Source organism: Pezoporus flaviventris, unplaced genomic scaffold, assembly GCF_033815535.1.
Source record: "Pezoporus flaviventris isolate CSIRO_AGI_PZ_B2104156 unplaced genomic scaffold, CSIRO_AGI_Pfla_v1 ptg000023l, whole genome shotgun sequence".
Lineage (NCBI taxonomy): Eukaryota > Metazoa > Chordata > Aves > Psittaciformes > Psittacidae > Pezoporus > Pezoporus flaviventris.
The window spans coordinates 19,971,418-19,995,669 of NW_026892571.1; the positions used below are offsets into that span (position 1 = coordinate 19,971,418).

Genomic DNA, 24,252 nt, shown 5'->3' on the forward strand with positions numbered 1-24,252 from the left:
CACCTGCACCAGGGCAGGGCATCAGCCATCCGTGCAACTGACCACAGTGTCCTGTCTGCCTGTCCTGCCTCTGCCGCGGTACACAGCACCAAGCAACTCAGCCGTAGCTCCTGCCCAAAAATCAGCACCAGTTAAGTGTCTTCACTTTGTGGTCCCTCTGGTGGTGGGGTGTCCTGGAGTGGGGCAATGCTGGGGATCCCCTGCCCCACTCCCTGTGTGCTGGGAGCTCTGGTGTCTGCCTCTGAGCCTCCACCCCCCAGGACATACTGCGCTGCTCCCAGCCACAGCAGTCTCTAACAGAGATGTGAGTGGCAGGATGTGGTTGTAGGTCTTGGTGTTAACAGGCAGGGTACAGGGATGATGATGGCACAGCAATGAAAGCGTGTCCCCAAGGTCAAGGGGTCTTGTTCTGGCTTGTGCCATGCATCCTCTTCCTGAAATGGTGCCATGGCAGTACGTACCTTCACCGCTGCACAATGATGATACAAACCCCCCAGTTTTAGATGACTACAGCAGTTTCTTTTCTGCCATCACATGAGGGTGCGGGTGAGGGGACGCTGGTTCAGGGCTGCAGCACTCGCTATGCTGCGTGTCCTGTTGCCTCTATGCAGCCAACAAGTGCCCACAGGCACCGGGGCTGAGGTGTTGCAGCACCACCACCCTCATCCACAGCTGCAGCCTGGTTTCATCTGCTCAGGTCAGGCTCTTGGCATAGCCGCAGAACAGCACGTTTGTGTGTGCAGGGCTGGGAGCAGAGGCAGCAGCATCACTGTGCACTGCCAGCATGGAAACAACCGACCCGCAAAGTGCGACCCTCTTCTGTCCGGAGAGCTGCAAAGCTGGGCTTCACCAGTAAGTGGTTATTGGAGTCCTCAAAAGGGGTCATTGCAATGGGAAAGCAAAGTCACAGCACACCCCAATTGCTGTGTCTTCTCTTCTCCCTCTCCCCAGACATCCCTCTTTTGAAAGGGGCCTCCACCCTGGAAGTTCCCTGGGCAGCCTCCCCACTGATCCACAGTTCTTTGCCCAGTCCTACTCTGGGTCTGGGGCCAGGTGCGGTCCAAAGGGGCTGTGCCAACAGCCATACCTGTCCCCTGCTCAGCACACAGCTATCGCTGCCTTGCTCTGGAGCAGGTCACGGTTCATGCACTGTAAATGTGTTATCTGGAGCTCAGAGAAGGAAACTAGCCCTGCTCCTCACTGGGGGAAAGTCTGCTGCAGCATAAATCCTGTTGCAATGGCTGACAACAAAAAACCCCAAAACTCAAGTACTTAAATGGCAAGAAGATCGCAACTTTAAAAATCCCCAAAGACTCCTACAACCATCTCCCCTTTTCCCTCTTCCTCTGTAAACAGAGCCACATTCTCAGCTTAATCCCTACCAGGCAACAGGGAGAAATCTGTAATTGCTCGGTAGCAGAACTTCACAGAACTTGCAAGCATGAACAACTTTCCCCACCCCTGGAAAACTGTTCTGGCATGGACCCTTCAGGACTGCTGCATGGACAACTTGTCCTGTCTGAGCTCAGGCATGTAAAAATAAGTATTTCAAGGTCAACTACTTTAGGAAGAAAAAAAAAAAGAAAGAGTATTTATTTAGCACGGCCTGAATTGACTCTTCATTTTTTGTAATACTTCAAAAACAATCCAGGTTTTCCTGCATGCTTTGCAAGCTTCAGGAAGGCTGTGACCCTCAGTTTGATAAACACCACTCGGTAGAAGGGGAGCACGGCACTCACAGAAATCAGCCTCTGAGCCAGCCCCAGCTCCATGCTCAGGCAGGGCTGTGTGGGGCCGGGCTCTGTAACCACACAGTCACCACCACCATGGCCAGACAAACTGAACAGCCTGCTCCAAACACCCGACCCTGCTGGGCTGGACACTGCTTCTGCCCGGGCAGGCACACGAACACTGCCACAGTGAGCAGCACGCAAAGTGCCCCCGACAGCCTGTCCCAGCCCAGGCACTGCCCGAAGCGCCTCCTCAGCCCCACTGCCCAGCTCCCTGCCACCCCTGCCCAGCTGCAGCACCCTGAGCGAGGAAAAAGTCACCCAGCACCACGAGCTGTTTGAAGGAACGTTTTTTTCTTAATAAAGTGTACAAAGTAGTAAACGCCTTTGTGAGGCGCTGCAACAGCCCTTACAGATGACCCGGGCCCCCCGTGGGCCTTGTGGTGAAACGCCAACAAGCACTGGGTGGAGATGAAGGCCATGAACACAACACAGAGCCACCAGCTCCCATGAAACTGCCCTCCCCATCCCACACCCTGCCTGCGGCTGGCCCCTGCCTGGCCGGTTCACCCATGCCGTGCTGTTCCCACTGTCCGCACCACAGCACCCCACACGCGTTCAACACTAACAACACACTGACCCGAGCGACCTGTCTGAGCGGCATGCATACAGAGAGGAGGAGTGAAAACACAACTCGACCAAACCCACAACGACAACAACAGAATTTTAAGGCTATGCATAAAACAAAACAAAGCAATATCTTTAAAGCTAGGTAGGAAGTAGCATTTGTGAAACATAAGGCTTGAGGCTTATTGATTCTTCAGAACAGGTTTGTTTGCCTTTCCTTCTTAAACACCAATGTACCATTTTTCTTCCTTCGCTTGAACAGGGATTTCGCTTCCTTCTCGGCAGGGACATTTAACTCAGGGACGTGATGTTGGAGCGGCCTCCCGGGGGCGCCACGATGCGTTTGCTCGCGGAGCGAACGCCTTCATCAACCTGGGTACCTGGGAGAGGACAAGAAAGCACAAAGGCAAGGGAGAAAGCGAAGTTAAGAGCGTTTTCTTCCCTGGACTGAGCAGTCAGGCAGCCTGGGGTCTCACAGAAGTGCTTCCCGAGCCTGCCTACAGCAACCTGCTCCCTCTCCAACTCCAGTAACAACCGCAAGAGAACCAGTGGCTTCAACATCTCTGGAAACACCTCTGGGAACAGACCCACGCTGCAAGAGCAAGGTCTGAAGCTGTGCTGGCACCTCCGTGGCCACAGCCTGCCTCGCTTCTACTGCAAGGTGCAGCAGGGTGGAGGGTCAGCTCCAGCCATGTCCTTAAGGGGCACGCAGGGTCTGGTGCTGCCATGCTCCACCCTTGTGCTCAGCTTGCCCCAGGTCATCTCCCAGCTGCCTCCAGCCCCAGACCAGCAGCTCTGCGCTCTCCCAGCCCACCGCCACGCGTGTTCACCTGACAGGCTGAATCCAGACTGATGGAGGTTCCTGACAGGCGGGGTCTGCCGTGTGGGGGACCCCCTGGTTGACCCTGCAGGGGTGCCCCCCTTGGGGGTGGTGGTCAGGTCAAACACGGGTCCATCATACATGCCCCGGGGCACAGCGTGCATCTCTGCCATCTGTCACCAGAGAGAAGGCAGCAGTGACACTTCCCTGCTCCTGGGGAGCATCCTGCCACAGCAGTGCCATGCTCCAGTGATCCCTGGCCCCCCAGGTTCACACTGCCAGACCTGCGCCCCTCCATCCCGCACACCCAAGACCTCCCTGCAGTGCTGCGGTCCGGTGCAGCCCCAACACCCACCTCCTATGTGACAGCCTCCCTTCACTCCCACCCTGCAAGGTGTGCAGATCCTGGTGCAACAGGCGATCCCTCAGCACGGATTTGTGCTGTATGCATGGGAAAGGAGCAGGCCATTTTCCCAGTCTCTGGTTTTAACTCAGCACTTCTCTCCAGACTCCTGCAGCAGCAGGACAGCAACAAGGACAGGCATTGCCCACTCTCAACCCAGATGAGCATCTGCCTCCAGTGGGAGCCCTCCACCAGCACTAAGGTCAAAGCTATCTACCCAAGCATTAGCTATCCCAACTACAGGTTCAGGATATACCTGAACAGTTTGCAGATACACAGATACACAGTTTGTAGCACTGTTTCCAGGGTCCAGTGAGAACAGCAGAGGAAAACCTATCAGTTATTAGGGTAAATGTCAATTTCTGCTAACAGTGTCCCAACTCTATCTTCTGGCATCCCTATCTCCTCACCTTCCTCCTGGCTTTAATGCGCTTGTAGACATAGTCAGGAAAAGGGCTGCAGGGCAGGAAGCGTCCAGTCCCCTGGGTCACATGCAGGTTGCCATCCTCCAGCATGATCTTCCCCTGGCATATGACAACCAGCGGGGCCCCACGTAGCTCCATCCCTTCAAAGATGTTGTATTCAGCCGCCTGCAGCAACCAGGGGATGATGGTCAGGAGGGACATGAGCACTGCCTGCTCACTCAGAGCAGTTTAGTGCCCACACCTCGTTGCTGAAGTCACCAGTGCAGGGAGAGGACAGCTGTAACAGCCTTGCCTGCCAAAGAGGCCTCCTTTAGTTCACTAGTGCATCACGCTAAGAACCCACCACAGCTCCCAGCATGAACCAGGACCTCCTGCTTTGGAGCTCAGTGTGAGCAAGGACTCAACAACTGAGAAGGACAGGACATAGGCTTGAGCTAAGGCATGAACAAAGCTCACTGGCAAAGCCAGGAAAAATTTTTACCTGGAAGAGGAACCCAGAGAAAATGTGTGTGGGCTATGCAGGCCCACCTGCAAGGGCCAGGCTCAGGAGAAGAGCAACACAGCAGGGTGAGAAAAGCCCTGTGTGCACAGCCCAGGGCTCACAGACATCCTACCCCACAGTCACAGCCTGGACTCAGCCCCTCATCCTCAATCCCAGCACGGCAGGGCAACACCAAGCTCCCGGAAGCAAGGCAGCCTTTATACAGTGCTGCTCAGACCCATGCGTCCCCACAGACGAGCAGAGGACTCACGGATTGATGGGTTTTTGCTGTGACAATCTTCACTGCATCAGGATCCCATATAACCAGGTCGCTGTCTGAGCCCACTGCTATTCTCCCTTTCCGTGGGTACAGATTGAAGATTTTTGCAGCATTAGTGCTCGTCACAGCCACAAACTGGTTTTCATCCATCTTCCCTGTGGCCTGCCCAGACACAAGAGAACTAAGCACTCTTCTGGGGAAAGGGAAGGTAAAGCCCTGGGAAGCACCACACTCACTCACACAGAAGCCACCGGCTGGCTGGGCACAGACCACCGTGGCTGATCTTACTACTGGTGTCAGACACACAGAGTCACAGTCACAGCTCCTGAACCCATGACAGCCGCCTCTCCTGCTCTGGCTTGCTGGGACTCTGAAAGCCAGACTGGAGACAGGCAGCTGGGTGCCCAGCTCTGCGGGGCAAGAGCACGGGTGTCAAGGTGCCCATCAACCCTGCCCGCTCTCCAAGCATGACTCTTACCACTGCCTTGTCCCAGATGACAGACATTCGTTCCTCTATGCCATTGGTCCCTTCTGGGATCGCTGTGAAGTTGTCTTTTCCAATTGCTTTCTGTGCAGTGCTGAATGTACAGTGGGCGCTTCCCGAAACCTGCAGGTCACCGCTGAGAGTGGAGGTAACAAAAGCATCATCAGTCATTTTGCCATCAGACAACAGCAGGGGCACAAGGGACATGTATCTCCTCTGGGCATGGGCAGCACACAGTTCAGTTTTATTTTACACTGCACCCTCATTTCTACAGCTCCTCAGTCTGAAGACTTCCACCCAACTCATGAAACCCCCAATACCTGGGGCCATGGGGACAAGACAGCTCTGCCACCATGCTGTGTGGGACACAGAGCAGCCAGCACACAAGAGGAGTCAACAGCTCAGCTCCCAGGGACCAGGGTGGCTTTGGGCCAAGCTGAAAGATGCCCTTCCATACCAGACCACCATTTTCACTAATGCAAGGGAAAAAAAGCATCCCAGTGTAAGTGAGAAAAACCTTTTCTGGCAGTTTGTCAGGTCTGCTTGGGAGAACAGCCTTTGCCCCCAGGGAGAAAGAGGCCTTTCTACCCAAGGACTGTCCCCAGAGCCAGCCCTTTCCTTGTGTACTGCCAGGCAAGCACAGCCCTCCCCTGCCTCACGGGAACCTGTGGCAGGCAGGCATCACCCACCCCTGTCTCTGTGAAAGGGGACAAGGCTGCAGGAGGGCCCTTACAGCCACCCATCACTTGCACTCCAACCCTCTCCAGCAAGGAGAGCACCTCAGCCTGGCTCCAGGGCTCTGGCCTGAGATGTTTCAGTGGCAGGAGCTTGCCAATGGCTTCCCTCAGCCCCACATGGACACTTAACAGCACAGCTGCAGCAGCCAGCAGCACAGACCGAGAAGGCGTGCTTGCAAGTGCTACAACAGCAAATGACTCCACGGCCACACGTAAATCTGATGGTGGGATGAAGAGCCAGGACTCCCCAGAAGCAGCTCTCTGTGAGGCCCAGAGAAGCTTCACTGCAGCACCCTGCAGTGGCTGCTGCCCAAAGATATCATCCAACCCCTCTGCCCAGATGGGGTCACCCTCTGGATGAGATGACCTGACCCATCCTGCTCCTGACAGCGATGGCAGAGGGCAGGAATGGGCAGAGCCAGAAAGCTGCTGGGCAAGGCAGGGCAAGGAGGTGCCCATGGCTCCCTGGAAGTCACCCGGGCAGCCACGGAGAGGCAGCGCTGCCAGGCAGGAGGAAGCAGAGCCAGACTGCCATCTCCCAGCACTGCCATGTGAGGAAAGTGTCCTCCAACAGCCGGCTCCAGGGCGGGTGCCTGTGGTACGGACACAACGGCCCTGCGCAGGGCTCTGAATCAGCCCTAATCCACCTCTAATCCCCATCTTCCTCTGGTAACTTCTGCCATATGTCTGCCGGAGGCCCAGGCTGAAGACACATGCCTCCTAATCCCCACCAGATTTGCCCCAGTGGAAGAAAACAAGGCAGCCAGCCCAGCTGGAGCCTTGCAGCCTCTGGCCCTGCTGAAGCCTTACAGAAAATGGCACGGGAAAGGTGTCAAGACAGACACCTGTGGGCTGCAGGGATTCAGAAGTGTTACTGGCTCTCCTTTGAGGTCTGGGGTAAATTCCAGGTGGAAGGGAAGGATTAAAAAGCCATCTCAGGAGCTGGGTTCACTTTTCCCAGCCAGTCCCCAAGACCTGCCCCTACTGCATACATCCAGACTGAGCAGAGGCATCTCTTGCTCCTTGACTACAGCAAGATCCAGGGCGAACTGAATATTCAAACCCCAAATGAACTGGCACCTCTCTTACATCAGCGATGGCATCTCCATCCTGGCACAACCCAGGTTTACTCTAACATGCCCTTCTGAGGAGACACGTCTGAGTGACCAGGCATCCCTTGCTCACCTAGTCAGAGATGCTTTCAGCATTACCTCAAAGGTCGTTTCCAAACCCCTCAGTGTCAGTCATTCCCTAGCTAACAAAGACCAGCCACCATGAGCACAGTTCGATGTACAAACACAGAAAGGGGTGAGAGATTCACATGTGGTGCATGGACAGGGCCAGCAGTGAGCTCTGTGTCGCTGACTGCTGTGCATGCCTTGCCAGTGAGAGGATGGTGTATAACTACAAAAGGTCAAAGCGAATTGCTGAAGTGCTTTTATTGTTTGCTGTCTATTTTCAACAAATCCCTTCCCCACCCCTTTGCCTTCAGAGTGAAAAATTACCTCCCACCCCTGTCAGATGTGCAGGAGCTGCTCTTGATGGTATCCTGCAGCCTGCAGGTTGTGCTGCTGCTCACCTCTACAGGTGTGAGAAAACATCTGCTTTGTGTTCACCAGATTGTGACACCCCTCCACCTTCTTCTGTACCATCAAAACCCAGGCAGCCATTCCCCACTGGGTACATGCAGAAGAGCTTCTCCAGCTTGGTGAATGCCTTTGTTGACAAGCCAGTGTTAGCTGGTCCTCATTTCTTTGCCTTCTTCAGGGCATTTAAAATCATTCATGACTACTTGCCCTGCTATTTTTCTCATTACTGATGTTAAACTTATGGTGTCTCCCCTGTCCTCCTTCTGCTCCCAGGGGTAAGCCACCACAACTCCTGAGACAAAGCCATTCCATCAGCCAGCTCATCAAATACCTACAGTGAAGTGGTCTTTGTTGAACTAAAGTCTATGCTGTCCGGGTACTCCCTATCCTCTTGCTTCCCCATCCAAGGCCAGAGTCCACTTCTTTCCTCTACCAGCATCACTCAGCATTGCTGTCACTCACCTGGCCAGAAGGGAGTTGATGTAGTCAGGAGTTGTTGGGTCTGGGCTCAGAGGGGGAGAGACTACAAACGCTGCAGCCTTGGCCCAGTTCTTGCTCCAGTAGTGCGTCCCGTCGGTCCCAAGACTGGCCGTGATCGGCTCACCAAACACCACATTGCCTGGAAGGGGAACAGAAAGGACAGTTCTGGTGGAGCCTGGAAACACACAGGCTGACAGACAACACAGCCCAACACTGAACCTATGCCAGGCCAACAACCAAAGCTCTGACGATGTCCTTCATAGCCTCCCGTGCATTCTTCCTCCCTTAGCCCTCATACGTACTGACCACATGCCACCAAAGAGCTGGCAAGCTCATCCTCCTCTCCTGTTCCTCACTCACTTTCCAGTGCCCACTAAGGGACAGGGGAGAGGGGTGGGTGGCAACCATGAGCTTTTTGTGGAGCAGGGCTTGTCACACTGATAAACTAGTGTGGTGACTGAGAAACTGCTTTTCTTTCCAAACACAACCTACAGCCTGAACAAGTTCTTCTGGGAGACAGAATGACAAATGGAGCCACCGGCCACCTGAAGAGGCACCCAGACACCTCTGAAGGGCCAGCATTTCAAAGGGAGACCAAAGTTAAATGCAGCAGCTCAAACTACTTGCATGTGGACTGGACAAGTATTCTCAGAGAGCTCTTCACAGCCACAGACAAACTTTGATGTTCAAAGCATTGCTCCTACCTATGACCACATGCTGATGTTACCGGATATGACAACAGGAGGTGGCCCTGTGTGGCCCGGTGCAGTGTTGTCCCTGTGCCCTTCACAAGTGAGGTAAATCCCTGAACTAACTGCTTCCCAGCAGCAGGGGAAGCACTGGACAGCACTCACGGCAAAACAACCATGGAGACAACCCAGGTGTCCAGGTCCCAGTGGCAACCCCGAGGCTGTGTGCAGCACCAGCTGCCACTCACCCTTTTTTCTGGCTTGCGAGATGAGGTCAGCAGCACTTTTGCTCATCACTTTAGTCACATAGAGAGGACAGTTGGTCTGGCTGGCAATAGTGATGGCCCGGAAGACAGCTTCTGCTTCCAGCTGGAAGAGAGAATGGTGCATGGCTGCAGAGGAGCAGCAGGAGGGCAGGGAGGAGCCCTGCTTCTCTCGGCACACCACGGATTGCTGCCAACACCCTGTGCCCTCGCTCTTACCCTTGACTCCCTAAGGGCAAGGAATCAGGAAGACCTGCGGGGGGAAGCTGCAGTCCCCCTGCATCTGGCCCAACACGCAGGCTACAGCCACATGATGCTCAGCCAGGGAGCGCTGCCTGGACCGTGTGCAGGGGCCAGCACCGAGCTGCATCTGCTGATTTTTCCACTGCCTGGTTCCAGCTCTCCCAGCAGCCAGAGGGATTGCAGCCCACACCTGACAGCGCAGCTCACAGCCTGACACCAGGCAGCGAAAGGGGCTGCCCCTTGCAGCCACCACTGCTCCAGGCTTTCCTGTGGCTGCAGGTTAACCAAACGTCCCCATGCCTGTGGCTGGGGTGCGACAGGCTGTGCTCTGCCAGGCTGTTCACACCAGGGCCTGCCTGTCCTGCGATGCTGCCACTGCTCAGCCCAGCCTGCTGACACCCACCCCTACTTCCCTGCCCTGCTGCTAGCGAAGGGCAGGTTTCCATCACGAGGGATATCTTTGGACTGTTACATCAGCCCATGCTCAGCCTGAGATCAGCCCCAGAGGTTCTCCAACTGTTTGCTCTACAGTTTGGCTTCAAGCTTTGGCATGAGAAAGTTCAAAACAGAAGCCTTAAAAAGCCAGTGTACCAAGCAGCCGGCTCCCGGGGGAGGCCAGGACAGCCAGCTCCAGGGAATGCAGTGATGGCTTGCAGGCAGGCAGCCGGCCGTGCAAGCTTAACTCTCCCGGTGCAGGAGCAGCAGAACACTGCACCCGGACACACACCCACCCGGACACCTCCCGTACTTCTGCAGGCCTATTTCCTGTACAGGGAAAGAGGCTTTTCTCTTCCGCTTAAAGACTCTTTAAACAGAAATGCACACAAGAAAACATTTTCATCAATGCATGCAGTTATGGATTTAAGTATTTGGCAGAGTTTAACATGTGGACAGGAGCAAACATCCATCACTGAATACCCTTCACAGCAGGTTACTTACCTGTAGCAGCACCATCCTGCCATACCAAATCACCACCATCACCCCATAGAAGAGTTTGTCTTTAACCCCCACTGAGGTCTCTTTGGGACAGAGCAAATCCACAGACCCATGGACCATCTTCTCAGTGTTTTTCCATCAGCCTGCACGCTTTATGGGGAGTAGCAGGGATATTTGTGCTGTAGCTAACATTTTCTCAGGTAGAGTGTGTTCTGGAAGAAGGACACTGTTTATCTCAAAGGCAGTCAGATCTGGATCTGGCTGAACAGATTATAACTAGAGCTTTGTGCACTATTCTCGGTTGCCTTGTGCATTAATGGCATTCCAAGATCAAACACTCAACAACGTTTTACCAGCTTTGGATGACAACCGCAGTGCTGTCTTAGAATAATAGGACAGTTCTCAAATCCTGGCACAATCACAGCACCCTGTAATTGCAGGTTAGCTTGCCAACTAGTGGCAACAGGCCTAAAGCCATAAAAATAAATGGCAGTTTACACACACAGTGACTCTGGTTGACTGTATTTGACATTAAGTCTCTTCCCTGTACAGGAGAATGCCTTACACTTTCATACTTCAAAGAGAATAAGCACTACATTACACTAGGCTATATATGTTGTTACCAGTCATAAAACAGTCAACTTCTTGCATTTTTAATTTAAGCTACCTGATTTCAGTTCCAGCAGACACTGAAGTACAAATCTGTCCCTGTGCTCCCCTGCTCAGCTTTGCTATTGTACCAAATTCCTATTTTCTTCTTTCACGTGCTGCGGAAAGTTAAAAGCACCTCTCAGCAGGGAGCTAGCTCAAGAAAACCTACCTGAAATTAGACTCAACTCAGATTAATGGACCAAACCGAAAAATACCCTGAGAGCTAAAATTAGAAGTAATCTAATTAGTGTCTTGACAAAGATTGGTAACCAGGGAATTTCCCTCCTCCTTCCCTCCCGCTGCTTCCACCAATGGCTTTGTCTGTCTGACTTTGAAACACACTTTAGACCCTAAGCAGAGATTAAACAGGAAGAGCCTGGAATCTGTCAGTACCCTGACAGACATGAACAGTGCGTTTACAGAGGAACTAAAACTAACCTTGTGATTCTTCTTGGGCTTCTCCTACCCGTGGAGTCACCTATACAAGACAGATGCCCCCAAACCAGCCTCAAATGCTGCTACAGCCATACAGTCATTTTTGTTGACTGATTAATTCTGGGAGACTCAGAAGGCCCTGTGTCTGCTGGGAGACTCAACAAGACTGAAAAACATTTGTCGTGCCTGTGCTTGCAAGGGAAGCTCTTCAGTGTTACTGTCCTTCGCATCTTACCTCCTCAGGTCTGCTCAGCACATGGCCCTCAGGGCCGGTTATTCCCATTTCCAACATCCTGGTTTGTTCCTAGGGCAGAGGGACGTTACAAGGCTATGAAACTATCAACCACACATTAAAACAGATTCCTCCTGTGTTGAGCCCTTCCCCTCAGCACACCCCGTGTACAGGCTACCCACATGAAAACCAAACCACATCCTTTGCAACAATTCCCTTGCAAATGCCAGTCCATTAGCTGGCTGCCTGCTTACAGCAGGGAGAAAATTCTGCTCTTAGAATCATAGAATCATAGAATCGTTAGGGTTGGAAAGGACCTTAAGATCATCAAGTTCCAACCCCCCTGCAATGGGCAGGGACACCTCACACTAAACCATGGCATCCAAGGCTCTGTCCAACCTGGCCTTGAACACTGCCAGGGATGGAGCACTCACAACCTCCCTGGGCAACCCATTCCAGTGCCTCACCACCCTAACAGGAAAGAATTTCCTCCTTAGATCCAATCTAAACTTCCCCTGTTTAAGTTTTAACCCGTTACCCCTTGTCCTATCACTACAGTCCCTAATGAAGAGTCCCTCCCCAGTATCCCTATAGCCCCCCTTCAGATACTGGAAGGCTGCCATGAGGTCTCAACGTAGCCTTCTCTTCTCCAGGCTGAGCAGCCCCAACTTCCTCAGCCTGTCTTCATACAGGAGGTGCTCCAGTCCCCTGATCATCCTCGTGGCCTCCTCTGGACTTGTTCCAACAGTTCCATGTCCCTTTTATGCTGAGAACACCAGAACTGCACACAATGCTCCAGGTGAGGTCTCATGAGAGCAGAGTAGAGGGGCAGCATCACCTCCTTCGCCCTGCTGGTCACGCTCCTTTTGATGCAGCCCAGGATACGGTTGGTGTTCTGGGCTGCAAGTGCACACTGCCAGCTCATGTTCATTTTGTCATGGCACTTTTCAATACACTTCAGCTCTTTTAGCTGATTATGTGCAAGGCAAAGGTCTCTGCCTCTCCACACTGAAAAAGAGCTGTGCTTGGAGTGAACGTACCATACTTGATGGCACTCTCTTCTATTTAGATAAGTGCTAATTCACTATTTCAGATTTGCTTATGCACAAATACAGCAGAAAGTCTTGGTAAATTTGACACTGCTGCTGAGCAGCAAGAGATCCCCTTGAAGAAGACAACTGTGCAGCTCCAGAGTCATTTTGCTAATGCTCCGCACCAAATCTGCCCGCAATGAATTTTCAGTACCTGCATACCATAAGCGGAGTTTGTTACCTGTGCAATTATATCACCATTTTCAGCATGAACTTGAGCTATGGCACCCAGCTCTGCCAGGCAGCTGAATATCTCGTACAGCTAAAACAGAGAGAAGGAAAAATGCCTGAGGAGCAGAAGGAGTGCCCTGGCCTGCGCTGCACCCGCACAGCTGCCGTCCCCCCGCTGCCCCGTGCCCAAGGTGACAAGCGAGGTCTCACCTCAGTGTTCGACATCTGGTACAAATCCTTGTAGGCCATGTACACCATGAAGGAGTTAACTCCTAGGGGCAGAGCAGAGGGGAGAGGGGGCCGAGTGGGGCTCTCGCTCCTGAGGGTCCCGCTCGGGCCCCTGGAGCCGTGGGCAGTGGGAGCCAAACCTTTCTCCTGGACGAGGGCGTGCAGCTCCTGCCGGACGCGGTCGCTCCAGCGCGGGACGTCCACGTGCAGCGCGTAGTCGCAGCAGGCGCTCCCGTCAGCCCACTCCCGCCACCGCTCCAGCGCCTCGGCCAGGCTGGACTCGGGCTCTGGCACCACGTGGTCCACTGCAGCGGCACCGCGGGGCACGGGCTGGGCCAGGGCTCCCCGCAGCCACTGCGCCAGGCCCCGCGCGCCGCCGCCATCCCCGCTCGCCTCCCAAGCAGCACCGGGGCTGCTCCCCAGAGGTCCCCATCGCCTCCACGGAGTGCCCGGGCTCCTCCAAGCGCAGTTATTGGCAGGGAAGCACACGGACACTTTGCTTAATGGCCTCTGGCACGGGACCAGGGCCTTTCACAGGCTTCTGCTGAGAAATCAGCTGAAGGTCCTCGTCCTCCCTCACCCCCACTCCCACCCCATTAACACAAAGCCTCCTCCCATGCTGCAGCCCTAATGCACCTCTTACTGCCCACCCCGCCATCCCCATGCCCTGCCACAGCCCATTGCACACAGTCAGTTTTTGGGTCCCGTGGAAGAATAGCCAATGGGAGAGGACAGGAAGCCCACCCCTTTGCTGGAAGGATCCACAGTTACTCCTGCACCCCAAGAAACCCTGCAGTGCACATACCTGTGACCTGCACAGCACTAAAACCCAGACCTCAGACCCGTGCACAACTATGTCCTCCTCCAGGGAAGGACCTCAGAATTCCCTTTCCTTTCTCGTCAGCACTGTTTACTTCTGAGCAGTGCCGGGTGCCAGGACACTGCTCTGTTCTTCTGCTCAGAGTCATCTGAGCATCATGCTGCCCTATTTTTATTTAACAGGGGAAAAAAGCTGGGCCGTTGCTCCTTTTTGAGGGTCCCAGGGCACCAGTGGCTGCAGACAATGAAGCACTACAGAACACAGGATTTGCAAGGGCAAGGGGCCCTATGCAAACCTCCTGCCCACCATTTCACTATTACTAAGGATCCCAAAGATTCACCCCAGTCCTCACTCTATAGACTGCATTGTCAGAGAGCACAGAAAAGATGAGCACAATGCCATGGACCTTTAAAGCGAAGATGACTGAGAAAAGCAAAGAGAAAAAGAAATAACTGGGCAGTGTTCCAAGAGTGCTGGGTATTGCCATGTACAGGACCTGCTGCTGCACTCACTGATCATGGTGGTTCCACCAGCCAGGGCCGCCTTCGTTCCTTGGAAGAAGTCATCCACCGCTGTCATCCCCTTGTATGGCATCTGCAGGTGCGTGTGGACATCGATTCCTCCAGGGATCACCATCTTTCCATTGGCTTCTATGGTTTTGACCCCTCCAGGGACAATCAGATTGTCTCCAATCTGCCTGATGAGATCACACCAAGACAGTGAGGCCCACGTGAAGGAAAGCCAGCCACAACATAACGAGTGAACGGCTGGCTGGGGAGCAGCCAGGGCAAGACCACAGCCAGCAGACGCACCCACTCTGCCCCACACCAGGCCTGGGCTTGCCAGAGCCCGCAGCGTGACACCACCTCACTGCAGCAAAACGCACGGCTGCCTGCCTTGCCCAGACCTACGCGCTGCGCGGCTGCTGTCTGCCCGACTACTCTGGTGGTGTCCGGGATGGCACCTGCTGTCTGGGCAGGCACTGGGCTGGGGGAGCAGTCCTACCTGGTCACCCAGGGTGCATGCCCACATGACACACCACCAGCCCTGCTTCCAGTAAGCTGTACCCCTCATCTCTCCTCTCCCTTATCCTTCTGCCCACCTCAAGGTGGCTCAAGTCTAAGGCTTACTTACAGAGAAAGACCTCCCCTCTCATGTTGTCTCCTTGATGCCCCTGAGAGACATCTTTGCTATCAGCACGGCCACACCATAGGGAAGGCAGCTAAAACCCCAAGTACCTAAAAATACCTTCAGAAAAGAGGAAACCTAAAAAGCTCCAGTATACATCTACTCGTAACCTAAAATACCATCATAGTCCTTTGGGGTTTGTACTGTTCTAGCACACAACAGTCTCCTTCCGAGGCATACCCACCCTCCTTTAGGCCAGGTCACCCAAACCTCAGGATTCCATTCAGCCCCCTGCCCCCTCAATCCTTTTATCTGTCCATATGTAGCACTCAGCTTTCAAATCTCTTCTTTCAGAAATCCTATTTTCTTGAAGCCTTCCTCAGTCTTCCCTGATAAATCAAGATAAAAGTAAAGTTGATTTTGGTGAAAAACTCTGATTTTCCCTGGCACACCAGGGAGGTAGATGAGGAGCAAATTCCATTTTCACATTTTGTTCAACTTCAGCCACTTTGCAGGCCTGTTTTTTCTTTTTCCTTAGAGTTGCAGAAGTTCTGTGGACACAGCTGCTCACTCCAGCGTCCTCACAGCAATAAACCAGCAGCTCTTTCCACTGCTTCTATTGAGATGAATCATCACCAAAAGACTTAAACCGCTCAGTGTATTCTTACCAGAATTCACTTGTAAGAGTACTTTGGTCCCCAGGCAATGATTCTGAGACTTCCAGGCTGCAGATGAGGCTAAGAGATTTGCCTGAAGACACCCAGAAAGTCTGTGCCATAGCAAGACCTGAAGCTGGCTCTGAGCCCTGCCTGGGCACAAATGCTCTGGTCACCAGCTATAAACAGCCCCATCAAAATACAGCCCCGCTTTGCACCATGGACACGGTATCACAAAGTCTCCAGCCCAACTGCAATTCGGTCACTGGAGTTTGTACACAAACACACCAGGCAATCACATACGTGCTCACACACACTGCAGAGAGCTGAGCCTCTAAGCAGAGGTATCCAGGGCTATCAAGTTTTAGTGGCTGGCAAGTTGCATACAGACCACGTCCACAAAAAGCCAAAACAAACATCAACCTGAAACCAGTTTAAGAGGAGATGCGGATAACAGAAGTCCCATACTTACTTTATGAGGCCATCCTCCATGTAAATGTCAGCATAGAATGACTGGTCATCATTGACTATTCTCCCTCCTTTAATAAGGAGACGATCACTCTGTGAAGGGAAGGACACAGCAGTTGTCAGTAGCAGAGAACACAGACGCTCCTCAGCAGCCAGGGCAGTGCCCTCCCTGGGTGCAATCCTACAGCATCAGACAGCAGAAACTTCACTTCTGTACCGACACTTGAAACAACAGGACAAGAGCAAGACTATGACTTTTTCAATCCTATGGGCTGCTTCTGAGTGGAGCAGGTGCTGCCAGAAACACCTGAGGCAGAAATGAGTGGACAGGAGAGTCACTGGGGACACAGCAAAGATGTTTCCATAAGATAGACAGAGAGAAGTCAAAAGCTGCCTACACCGGGTCATTATGCACATCTGCAGGGAGCTCAAGCCACATACCAGCATTTAGAGCAAGTTAGTTACTAAGGGCATGTCCTTAAATTTTATCCAAATACCACACAAAATCAGTTGCATTAAAGAAGACAATTTCTATCTCATCTGTTACCCCCTTGCGAAGACCACCAACATGACAGGCAGCCCTGAAGATGATGCATCTGCTGTTAGAACCTGTGCCTTCACTACAATGCTCAGGGTAGTCCTTCTGAGGCATTTCACAATGACACAGCTCTACACCAGACCCAGAAGGCACTGAACTATCTCATCATTTACCATCTCCTCTGTTCTCCTTTTACTGACCCAGAGTGGCCAGCAGCCTTCTCCAAAGGAGGGCAGCCAGGGAGCAGAGGAGCATCCAAACCAGAACTGCTCTATGCTCTTCTGCATTCGCACTTGTGGACCTGGGCAACCAAGCACGCACTGATGGAAGAGAATGGGAACTGTCTCATGGGGAGGAGGAACAGGGAAGGTCAAGGTCCTGCTCTTCTACCTTCACGTGCACAAGCCCAAACCCCAGCTGCAGGCTGTACAGGGGCAAACAGCCCCACCGCACACAGGACTACCATGTATTTGGGTGACATAAGCTGCTTGTGCTGCTCCAGAGAATAATACAGCCTTCCTGACTGCTTAAAATGCTTCCAACAACCCTCCAGCTCTCAAGCTCCCCTAATTTTCCTCTCAGCTCCCCCCTGGTGCCCACAGCCCAGGTTTTGGCATGTGAGTACACCCCCCTTTCACTGTGCAAGCCTGGACCAGGGCTGACAGGAGCCTTCAGCAGGGCTCACACACCAGCCTCACCCTGTGAAGCTCTTGCACAATTAATTCCTATACAGGGACCTGCATTTGCTCTTCATCTGCCCCCCCCGGGGTGATTCCTGGGCGTATCACCCCAGTGGTGGTAATTTGCAGCTTCCTCCCTGGCAACAGAAGGATGCACGAGAATCCCCTGCATTCCTGCAGCTTGCAGCAGCCAAAGCCCGGAGACCCACGTGCGTTTTTACAGCAATCTCATCCTCACAGAGGAGACAAAGAAACTGGGTGGGGAAAGGACGAGAACGCCCGGCGTGGCTGCAGCTCAGCGCTGGTGCAGCGGGAAGGCCATCGTCCCTCCTGCTTCCCAGGCAAGGGCCTCTCCACGGCCGTACGGATGACCAGCAACCGGAGTCCCAGCAACTGGGATTTACCTTCCCTGCTCAGCACAGCCTAACGCCCATCAGGAGCCGAGCCTCCCACCAGGAAAAGTGCAGGGTCGAGTTGTTCCCCTGTTCACATCCCACCCACAAGCAGACCTGGGGTCAGCTCCTCTTCTCTCCTGACCTAAGCTTGCACGTCAGCACAAAGGTCTAGCGGAATTTTGGTGTCTAATGGGGAAGGAAAGTCTGGAAGTAAAGGCACGATGCTGGTCACAGACCTCCTGCACAGCTCCTTTAAAGAGACAGCTTTAACAAATCACAAACTGCACACGGAGATACCAGCGCTGACTGCTGCGCTGGGGGACCTTCACTACCACCCTCTGTGCACATCTTTTCCCCAGGCACAGATGGGGGAGGACAGCACTGGCTTGGAAGTGCCAGGTCTTTGGGCCAGCTCTCAGCTGCCTCTCCCTGACGGGCACACACCAGGGAAAGCTCAGCCTTGGGGCTGAAGACCCCAAGCACCAACAAACGCTGTTGACAAGCCACTGGTTCTCCTCCTCGCCCAGCGCAGGGTGCTTGTCCTTCCTTTTGTGTCTCTCCAACTGTCATCTCACCAACAAGACTGTGATTTTTAGTTCAGAAACCCCTAAAAGAGCCACGTGTGACCACAGCCAGTTGCTTACAGCCTGTCAGTCACAGCGGGCAGGCAGCTGAACCCTGGCTCCCATGGATGCAAATAGTGAGTATTTAAGTAGCAGTATAAGAAACATAGAAACTACCAAGCAACTACCAAGTATCAGACATCGGCTATGGACGAATGAGGTCCATGGTTAGAAACACAGGGAAGAAGACTGGTTTTTATATTTCATACACAGAGTTTCTCCCACGGAGGCAGTTCCCCATGCCCTGGCAGATCCTCCTTGGCTTTACCTAACCTACACGAAGGAAAAAGTCTCAGATCCAGTAACATGACTGGGCCTCCTTCTTTTATTTTTGTCTTGCCCACACCCTTTAAACCTCCCCAACTCGCGCAGCAGTGCCAGCAAACGCTGATGCTGCCCTGCCTCTCCCTGCACACCAGGCAAGGGGAAGCAAAGGGAGACCGGCACAGACGGACAGCTTGGGGCCAGGCAACTGCAGCACTGGACAATTGCAGAATAAGCTGTTAATATGAACTCAGAAGATGTGCCTGCCCGCAAACACAAACGATCATTCTGTGGCAGACGTGAAATGCTGCTCGGTGCTAACTCTGTTAGTACACAGAATCGTGAGGTCCATCATGCTGGAACTGGAACAAGGCGTTCATTCAGGGGCCGCCCTGAGCCTATCTGCCGGACACCCCTGTGCCGCAGGGTGGGGAGAAGGGAGGCTGCACCAGCAGCTACCCAGCGTGGAGGGAGAAATATAGCATAAAATAAGTGAAAGCCAAATGGTACCACATCCATGGGCCCTAGCATCAATCAGGAGTGCATCCAGACGTTCAGAGGCAGTGAACAAGAAAGGAAGAGAATAAAGCAGTTACAAGGAAACCAGTCTGAATTAACAGACAAGCTTCTGCAGCCAGAGCAGCCTCAGATTACAATAAATGCACTGTTTCCTCTGCCAGAGCTCATTTGTGCATCTCCACAACCACATCTCCCTGCCAGCCAGTGTCAGTCTGTGTCATCAGCCATTGTTAGCAGATGGAGACATCCTCAGAGGCTCCAGGGGCACCACCTTTCTCCTGGCCTGGGAGAAGCCTCTGCAGGGCACCTCAGCTCCAGCCCAGCCCCTGACTGTGCCTCAACAAGTCTCCACGCAGCCAGCAACAGCCCACTTGTCACCAGTGTGGTGGTACCTTTCCTGAGCATCCATTTCTGCAGGCCCAGGTTCTGCCCCACAAGGCCACACCTGGAAGCATCTTCCAGCAGAGCCCTGCCAAAGCCTGGCAGGATCACCACCAGCACCCGTGCTCTGCCAGAAAACCTTTTTGCTAAGCACTGCCTGTCTCTCCGCCTGTTGGTTCCTGGGACCAAGCTTTCAAAACCATTGCTCATTCCCTCATGCCCACACTCTGCTCCTGATGCTCTTAAGCATCATCCAGTCATTTGAGATCCCAAAACATCAGGGGGTCTGTTAACACTTCTCAGTGTAATGCTGCAGAAGGGAGGCTGCAGCTTCCAGAAGGCTACTGAAACCACTCAGGAATAGGGCTCACCCTGTTTACAAAGCACCAGAGTATAATGCATGGAAGCAGGTGTATGGCCTTACTACTCTTTCCCTTCTAAGATAAAAGACACTAATTGCCATGGTGTTTCATCAGTAGTTGGATGTCTCCTCCTTACTAATGCACCACACAACAGCATGCAAAAACCTCTGGCTGGAACCACAGGGATTGAGGGCAGCCACCAGCTACACTCAGTGATCCCCCACAGCCTGTGGGCATGGCAAGAAATGCCAGACTGATGGCTGCCAGATTGCCAACATCCACCTAGTCAGTAACTGAGGCTTTTCTCCCCACTTGCACCCAACACCACATGCTAGATCCCCACACAGACCTCACTGGTTTTAGAGGTGCCAGAGACATCTCAGAGGTGCCACTCCTGGGCTGTGACAGGCAGTGGAATGGGATAGGCATGGCGCACACCCAGAAAACACACGGGAACTCCAGTCTACCTCGATAGTGTGACCAAACCAGAAAGACTGGGCAATTTTGATTCAAACAACAGCTCTGATAACAGTTATTTGGTAAAACCAGGGCTCCCTTCATTTGCAGGCTTTGTCACTGCAGTACTATCAGATTTGAGATCTACAGGTGAGCTACATGCCAGACCTGCCTCCAGCTGTGGTGCTTTAAAGGTCTCTCAGGTATCTTATGCCCTAATGGCACATTACAGTCCCTAAAGTCTCTCTCCTAATGAGGGCAGCTTAGCTGACAATCTACCATCCCAGAAGTCACAATGGTCCTGATGTGCAGGAACAGATTCTGGGGTGGAAACCTCAGGAGGAATAAACAGTCAAATGCCGGGGGGGGGGGGGGGAAGAGGGGGCACAACCTGCAGAAAGGGACAGAAGAGGCTTTGTTCCAGGAGAGACACCATATCCGAGATATTCCTTCTGCCATCCCTCTAAAACAGAGACACCTGACTTCACTTCACGGCTTCCCTGGGCCTCAAGGGGTGGGTTCAGAGCATATGGGTCATTTGACGGAATTCCTGAGCCATCTTCGCCACCCAACCACGACATGATAATGCTGCAGAGCAGGGAAAGAGAGTCCCCAAACTGGTAACCAAGCTGCAGGAGTCAGAGGAGACACCACTCACTCACAGCGCATTCAGCTTCAGCAGGCAGAGGAAAGGATTTAATGGGGAGAAATAAAGTAACCTGAGAGATTTTGTTACCACTGAGGTGAGAAATTTCCTGCCAGATCCCAGAGGAGTGAGAACAAGCCCTGCATATTAGTAAAGCCTAACAGAAAAAAGGTCATTGTAGAGACGCCCCAGAGAACAAGGGAAATCCCACCTGCAGAAGCAATGTCCTTATCATCATGGTGGTCTAAGGATACAGGAAAGACAAGATGTGCACAGTGGCAACATTGCTTATTAAAGCAACTGAATCTGGGTTGACAAAGGAATTTCTCTTTACAGCGTTAACGATCTTTGTGCTTCTCTGGGAGCATTTTGTTCACATTTGTACATTAAAAAGAATAATGAAACGCGGGTGCTTCGATTTTCTTTCTCCTCCAAGGGGCCAAAAGCCGCCCTCAGAAGGACAATCGGGAGCCATGTAAAACCAGCGACAAGGCACCGGGGAAACGAAAGCCCTGACCGCTCTCCCCGAAGAAAGCTCGGTGCAGCCTCCTCTGGGGGGGCGGGCAGGTGCTGCAGCCGCCGCGGGAGGCACGGAAGCCCCGGAGGGGCCGCGGTGGCCTCGGGACCGGGCTCCCCGCGTCCCCGAAGCGAAGATGCCGGACAGCGCCCCGCGGCCGGGCTGCGCTGGGTGCGGTCCCCGCGCCGCAGCCGCACCTGACGCGGCAGCACCGGGAGCAGGGAACGCCCTGCGGGACAGCCCGGGCCGCGCTCGGAGGGGCGCCCGCCCGCCCGGCGGGTTTGCGGGACCGCTCACCTCCGCGGGAGGCGGGGTGGCTGCCGGCGGGGCCGCGGGCAGCGCTCCAGGAGCGGGCGCCGCCGGGCACCGTCCGCCGCAGCAGCTTCTCCCCCGGACTGACCCCGCCGTGGCTTGGCCGTGCGCAGCCCGGGTCCCCCCGCGGCTCCGGGGCACCTGCGCGGGCGGCGGCTCTTTGTCTGCGCGGCGACGCCACCGCCCCGGCGGGCACCGACCCCGGCCCCATGGGGCGCTCGGCACCGGCAGCGCCCCCCGCCCCGCCCGCGGCACCCACCGTGATGCGCGGGATGTTCTTCTTGCCCTGGTACGACATGGCGCTGCCTGCCCGGCCCGGCCCAACGCCGCCCTCCGCGCCGGCTCCGCACAAAGGCGAGCCCGAGCCCGCCGTGCCCGCCGCCACCGGGGACACCGCCCGCCCCGCCCCGCCCACAGCCCCGCCCGCGGCCGCCAGGGGGCACCTCGATACCGGGCGCCGCTCCCGGTGCGGCGTTACCGGGCTCCGCTCCCCGCACCAGGTACGGCCCAGCCCGCAGCCGGCCCCGGTCCCCGCGCAGAGCCCCGCCGCCAGGCCCCGGCTCCTCCGCCGGGGGAGCCCGGGGCTCGGGGTGGCTGCGGAGGGGTCACCGAGCAGGGCCGGGTCTGCACCCGGGTGCAGCGACGGTCACCGGGGGAGCAGGGACCCAACGGCTCGGCGCGAGCTGACACCTTCCCATGAGGGAAGAACGGGCCCGTGGTCCTGTGGCACGCGGGTCAGCCTCAGCCTCGAGTCACAAGCACAGCAGTTGGAGACTTTCAAGGAGCAGTAAGATGCACCACGCGTCTGCCCCGGGAATCGCGTGTCCTGCGGAAACACTGCGAGTGCTGGCAGCGCTAAGGACTTGTGATCGAGGCGGGAAGGTCACAGGTATTCAGCGTATGCCGAGACACACAATTACGGCATCCACTAGCCAAACCTTACACAGGGCAACTTCCAGCTCTTCTCTAGCACCCTGACCTGGATGATCAACACCCAACCCTCCCCTCTGTTTTCCAAACTACAACGTAACTGCGGTTTGTGGTAACTGCAGGAATCCACAGAGCACTCTGCTCACCAGCATGTGCACAAGCAAAGCAACCTTCATGGCACACCCCTGACGCTGCAGCCGGCTTTGCTACAAAGCTCTCAAGTGGGTGACGGCCGCCTGGCCTGTCCTGAGCGCTGCTCTGCTGTGGAGTTCAGCGTGGAGGCACATTCCATGGTATCAATTATATGCTCCCCTTACTGAACGGTGTGAGTACACAGCTTGGTGTGGCAGCCCTCCCTTAACACAAGCTTTGATGCCTCCATCAGCTCAGTGATCCAGCCCAAGGCTTTTACTACTCACCGAGTTTGTTATTCTGTGTGCGCTGAAGCTCTTAGAAACTTTTACTGGATACATATTTATTCTAAATAGAGAAAGATTTCACCGGCTTAAAGTCAGCAGCTTCTCAAGAATATTACTTATTGCTGCCAGGACTAGGAGAGCCTGCAAACTGCAAGAGCTGCGTGGTGCGGCTGGACCACTGCCTCCTCTTCCCCAGCTCCTGCACCCTGCAGCTGGCAAGAGAAGGCTGAAGCCTTCCTCTCCCTGGGGATCCACGGGCAGGGAAGTGTCCACAGCGCTGTGCCAGAGCCTCTGCAACTGAGTAGTACATGGGGAGGAGGTAAGGTACCAGACTGAACTGTGCTGCCACGATGCTGCGACGCTTCAAGAACAGGTCCTGGTTTCTACTGAAATGAGACTGGCTGAGGGTGGAATGCAGGGACCCTCAATGCCTATTGCCAAACATCCTGAAACTTCATTCACCCATCTCCCAGCAAGTTTAAGAGTATCCCCATGCTGGGTGGCACCATGTTATTTTGTCTGAAGTAACAGAAACAGCAGCAGTTAATTAGCTACCAAAATGACTATGAGGGCAGATGTTGATGACCTGAGCACTCGGACAGTGCTCAAGCCCCCTGAATGCCAGGCAACCAAGGTGACTTCAGACCCTTCTTTTGCAGAGATGTGCTCCCCACCTGGGCACTACATGATGCTCACACAAATCACAGTAAAACGTGCTGCCTGGGCCCAAAACATTCAAAATGGACAAAAAGGTGGTTTTTTTTTCCATAGGACCTCCCCAGGTGCATCAATGAGGCATTACTCGTGTGCTTCAAAACATTCTCAACAAGAAGCACGGTCAAATGGAAAGTTATTTTAAAATGACAGTACTCTTCCAGCTCATAACGGGAGACAGGAGCATGTTTATCCCCTGCCAGCTCCAGTGGATGACCACCTCCCTCCGAAGGCATGGCAGAGCTAGAGCGCAGCATGCATGCCCCTTTCATTACCATTCCCATTCCCACCCAATCCAAGCCTCCAGGTCCCTGTTCTGTGGCTCCCTTCCCAGCTGACACCTGCCTTCTCCAAGCCTCAGAAGAGCCAGCCTAGGCTGAAAACTGACCCAAACCCCACCCACAAACACATCCAGACTCACACCGCATG

General features: G+C 54.1%; 1 protein-coding gene across 2 annotated transcripts in view; it reads right to left on the bottom strand.

Annotated features, from left to right (window-relative positions):
* Positions 1–2,469: 2,469 nt before the first annotated feature.
* The window catches only part of DPYSL3 (dihydropyrimidinase like 3), a 29,294-nt gene continuing 7,511 nt past the window's right edge, over positions 2,470–24,252 (bottom strand). Inside the window, exons 1-14 of one of the 2 annotated variants that reach the window (XM_061457175.1) lie at positions 22,020–22,146; positions 16,072–16,160; positions 14,328–14,512; positions 13,136–13,300; positions 12,978–13,039; positions 12,778–12,858; positions 11,509–11,577; positions 8,994–9,114; positions 8,039–8,195; positions 5,245–5,386; positions 4,758–4,928; positions 3,991–4,170; positions 3,188–3,350; positions 2,470–2,737 (exon numbers count right to left, since the gene is read on the bottom strand). In XM_061457175.1, the coding sequence (XP_061313159.1) occupies positions 2,649–2,737; positions 3,188–3,350; positions 3,991–4,170; positions 4,758–4,928; positions 5,245–5,386; positions 8,039–8,195; positions 8,994–9,114; positions 11,509–11,577; positions 12,778–12,858; positions 12,978–13,039; positions 13,136–13,300; positions 14,328–14,512; positions 16,072–16,160; positions 22,020–22,058 (1,713 nt within the window). In that variant the 5' untranslated portion in view covers positions 22,059–22,146 and the 3' untranslated portion in view covers positions 2,470–2,648. Of the gene's footprint in view, positions 2,738–3,187; positions 3,351–3,990; positions 4,171–4,757; positions 4,929–5,244; positions 5,387–8,038; positions 8,196–8,993; positions 9,115–11,508; positions 11,578–12,777; positions 12,859–12,977; positions 13,040–13,135; positions 13,301–14,327; positions 14,513–16,071; positions 16,161–22,019; positions 22,147–24,252 lie in introns of those variants that run through there. The other variant, XM_061457174.1, reaches the window with a different exon arrangement.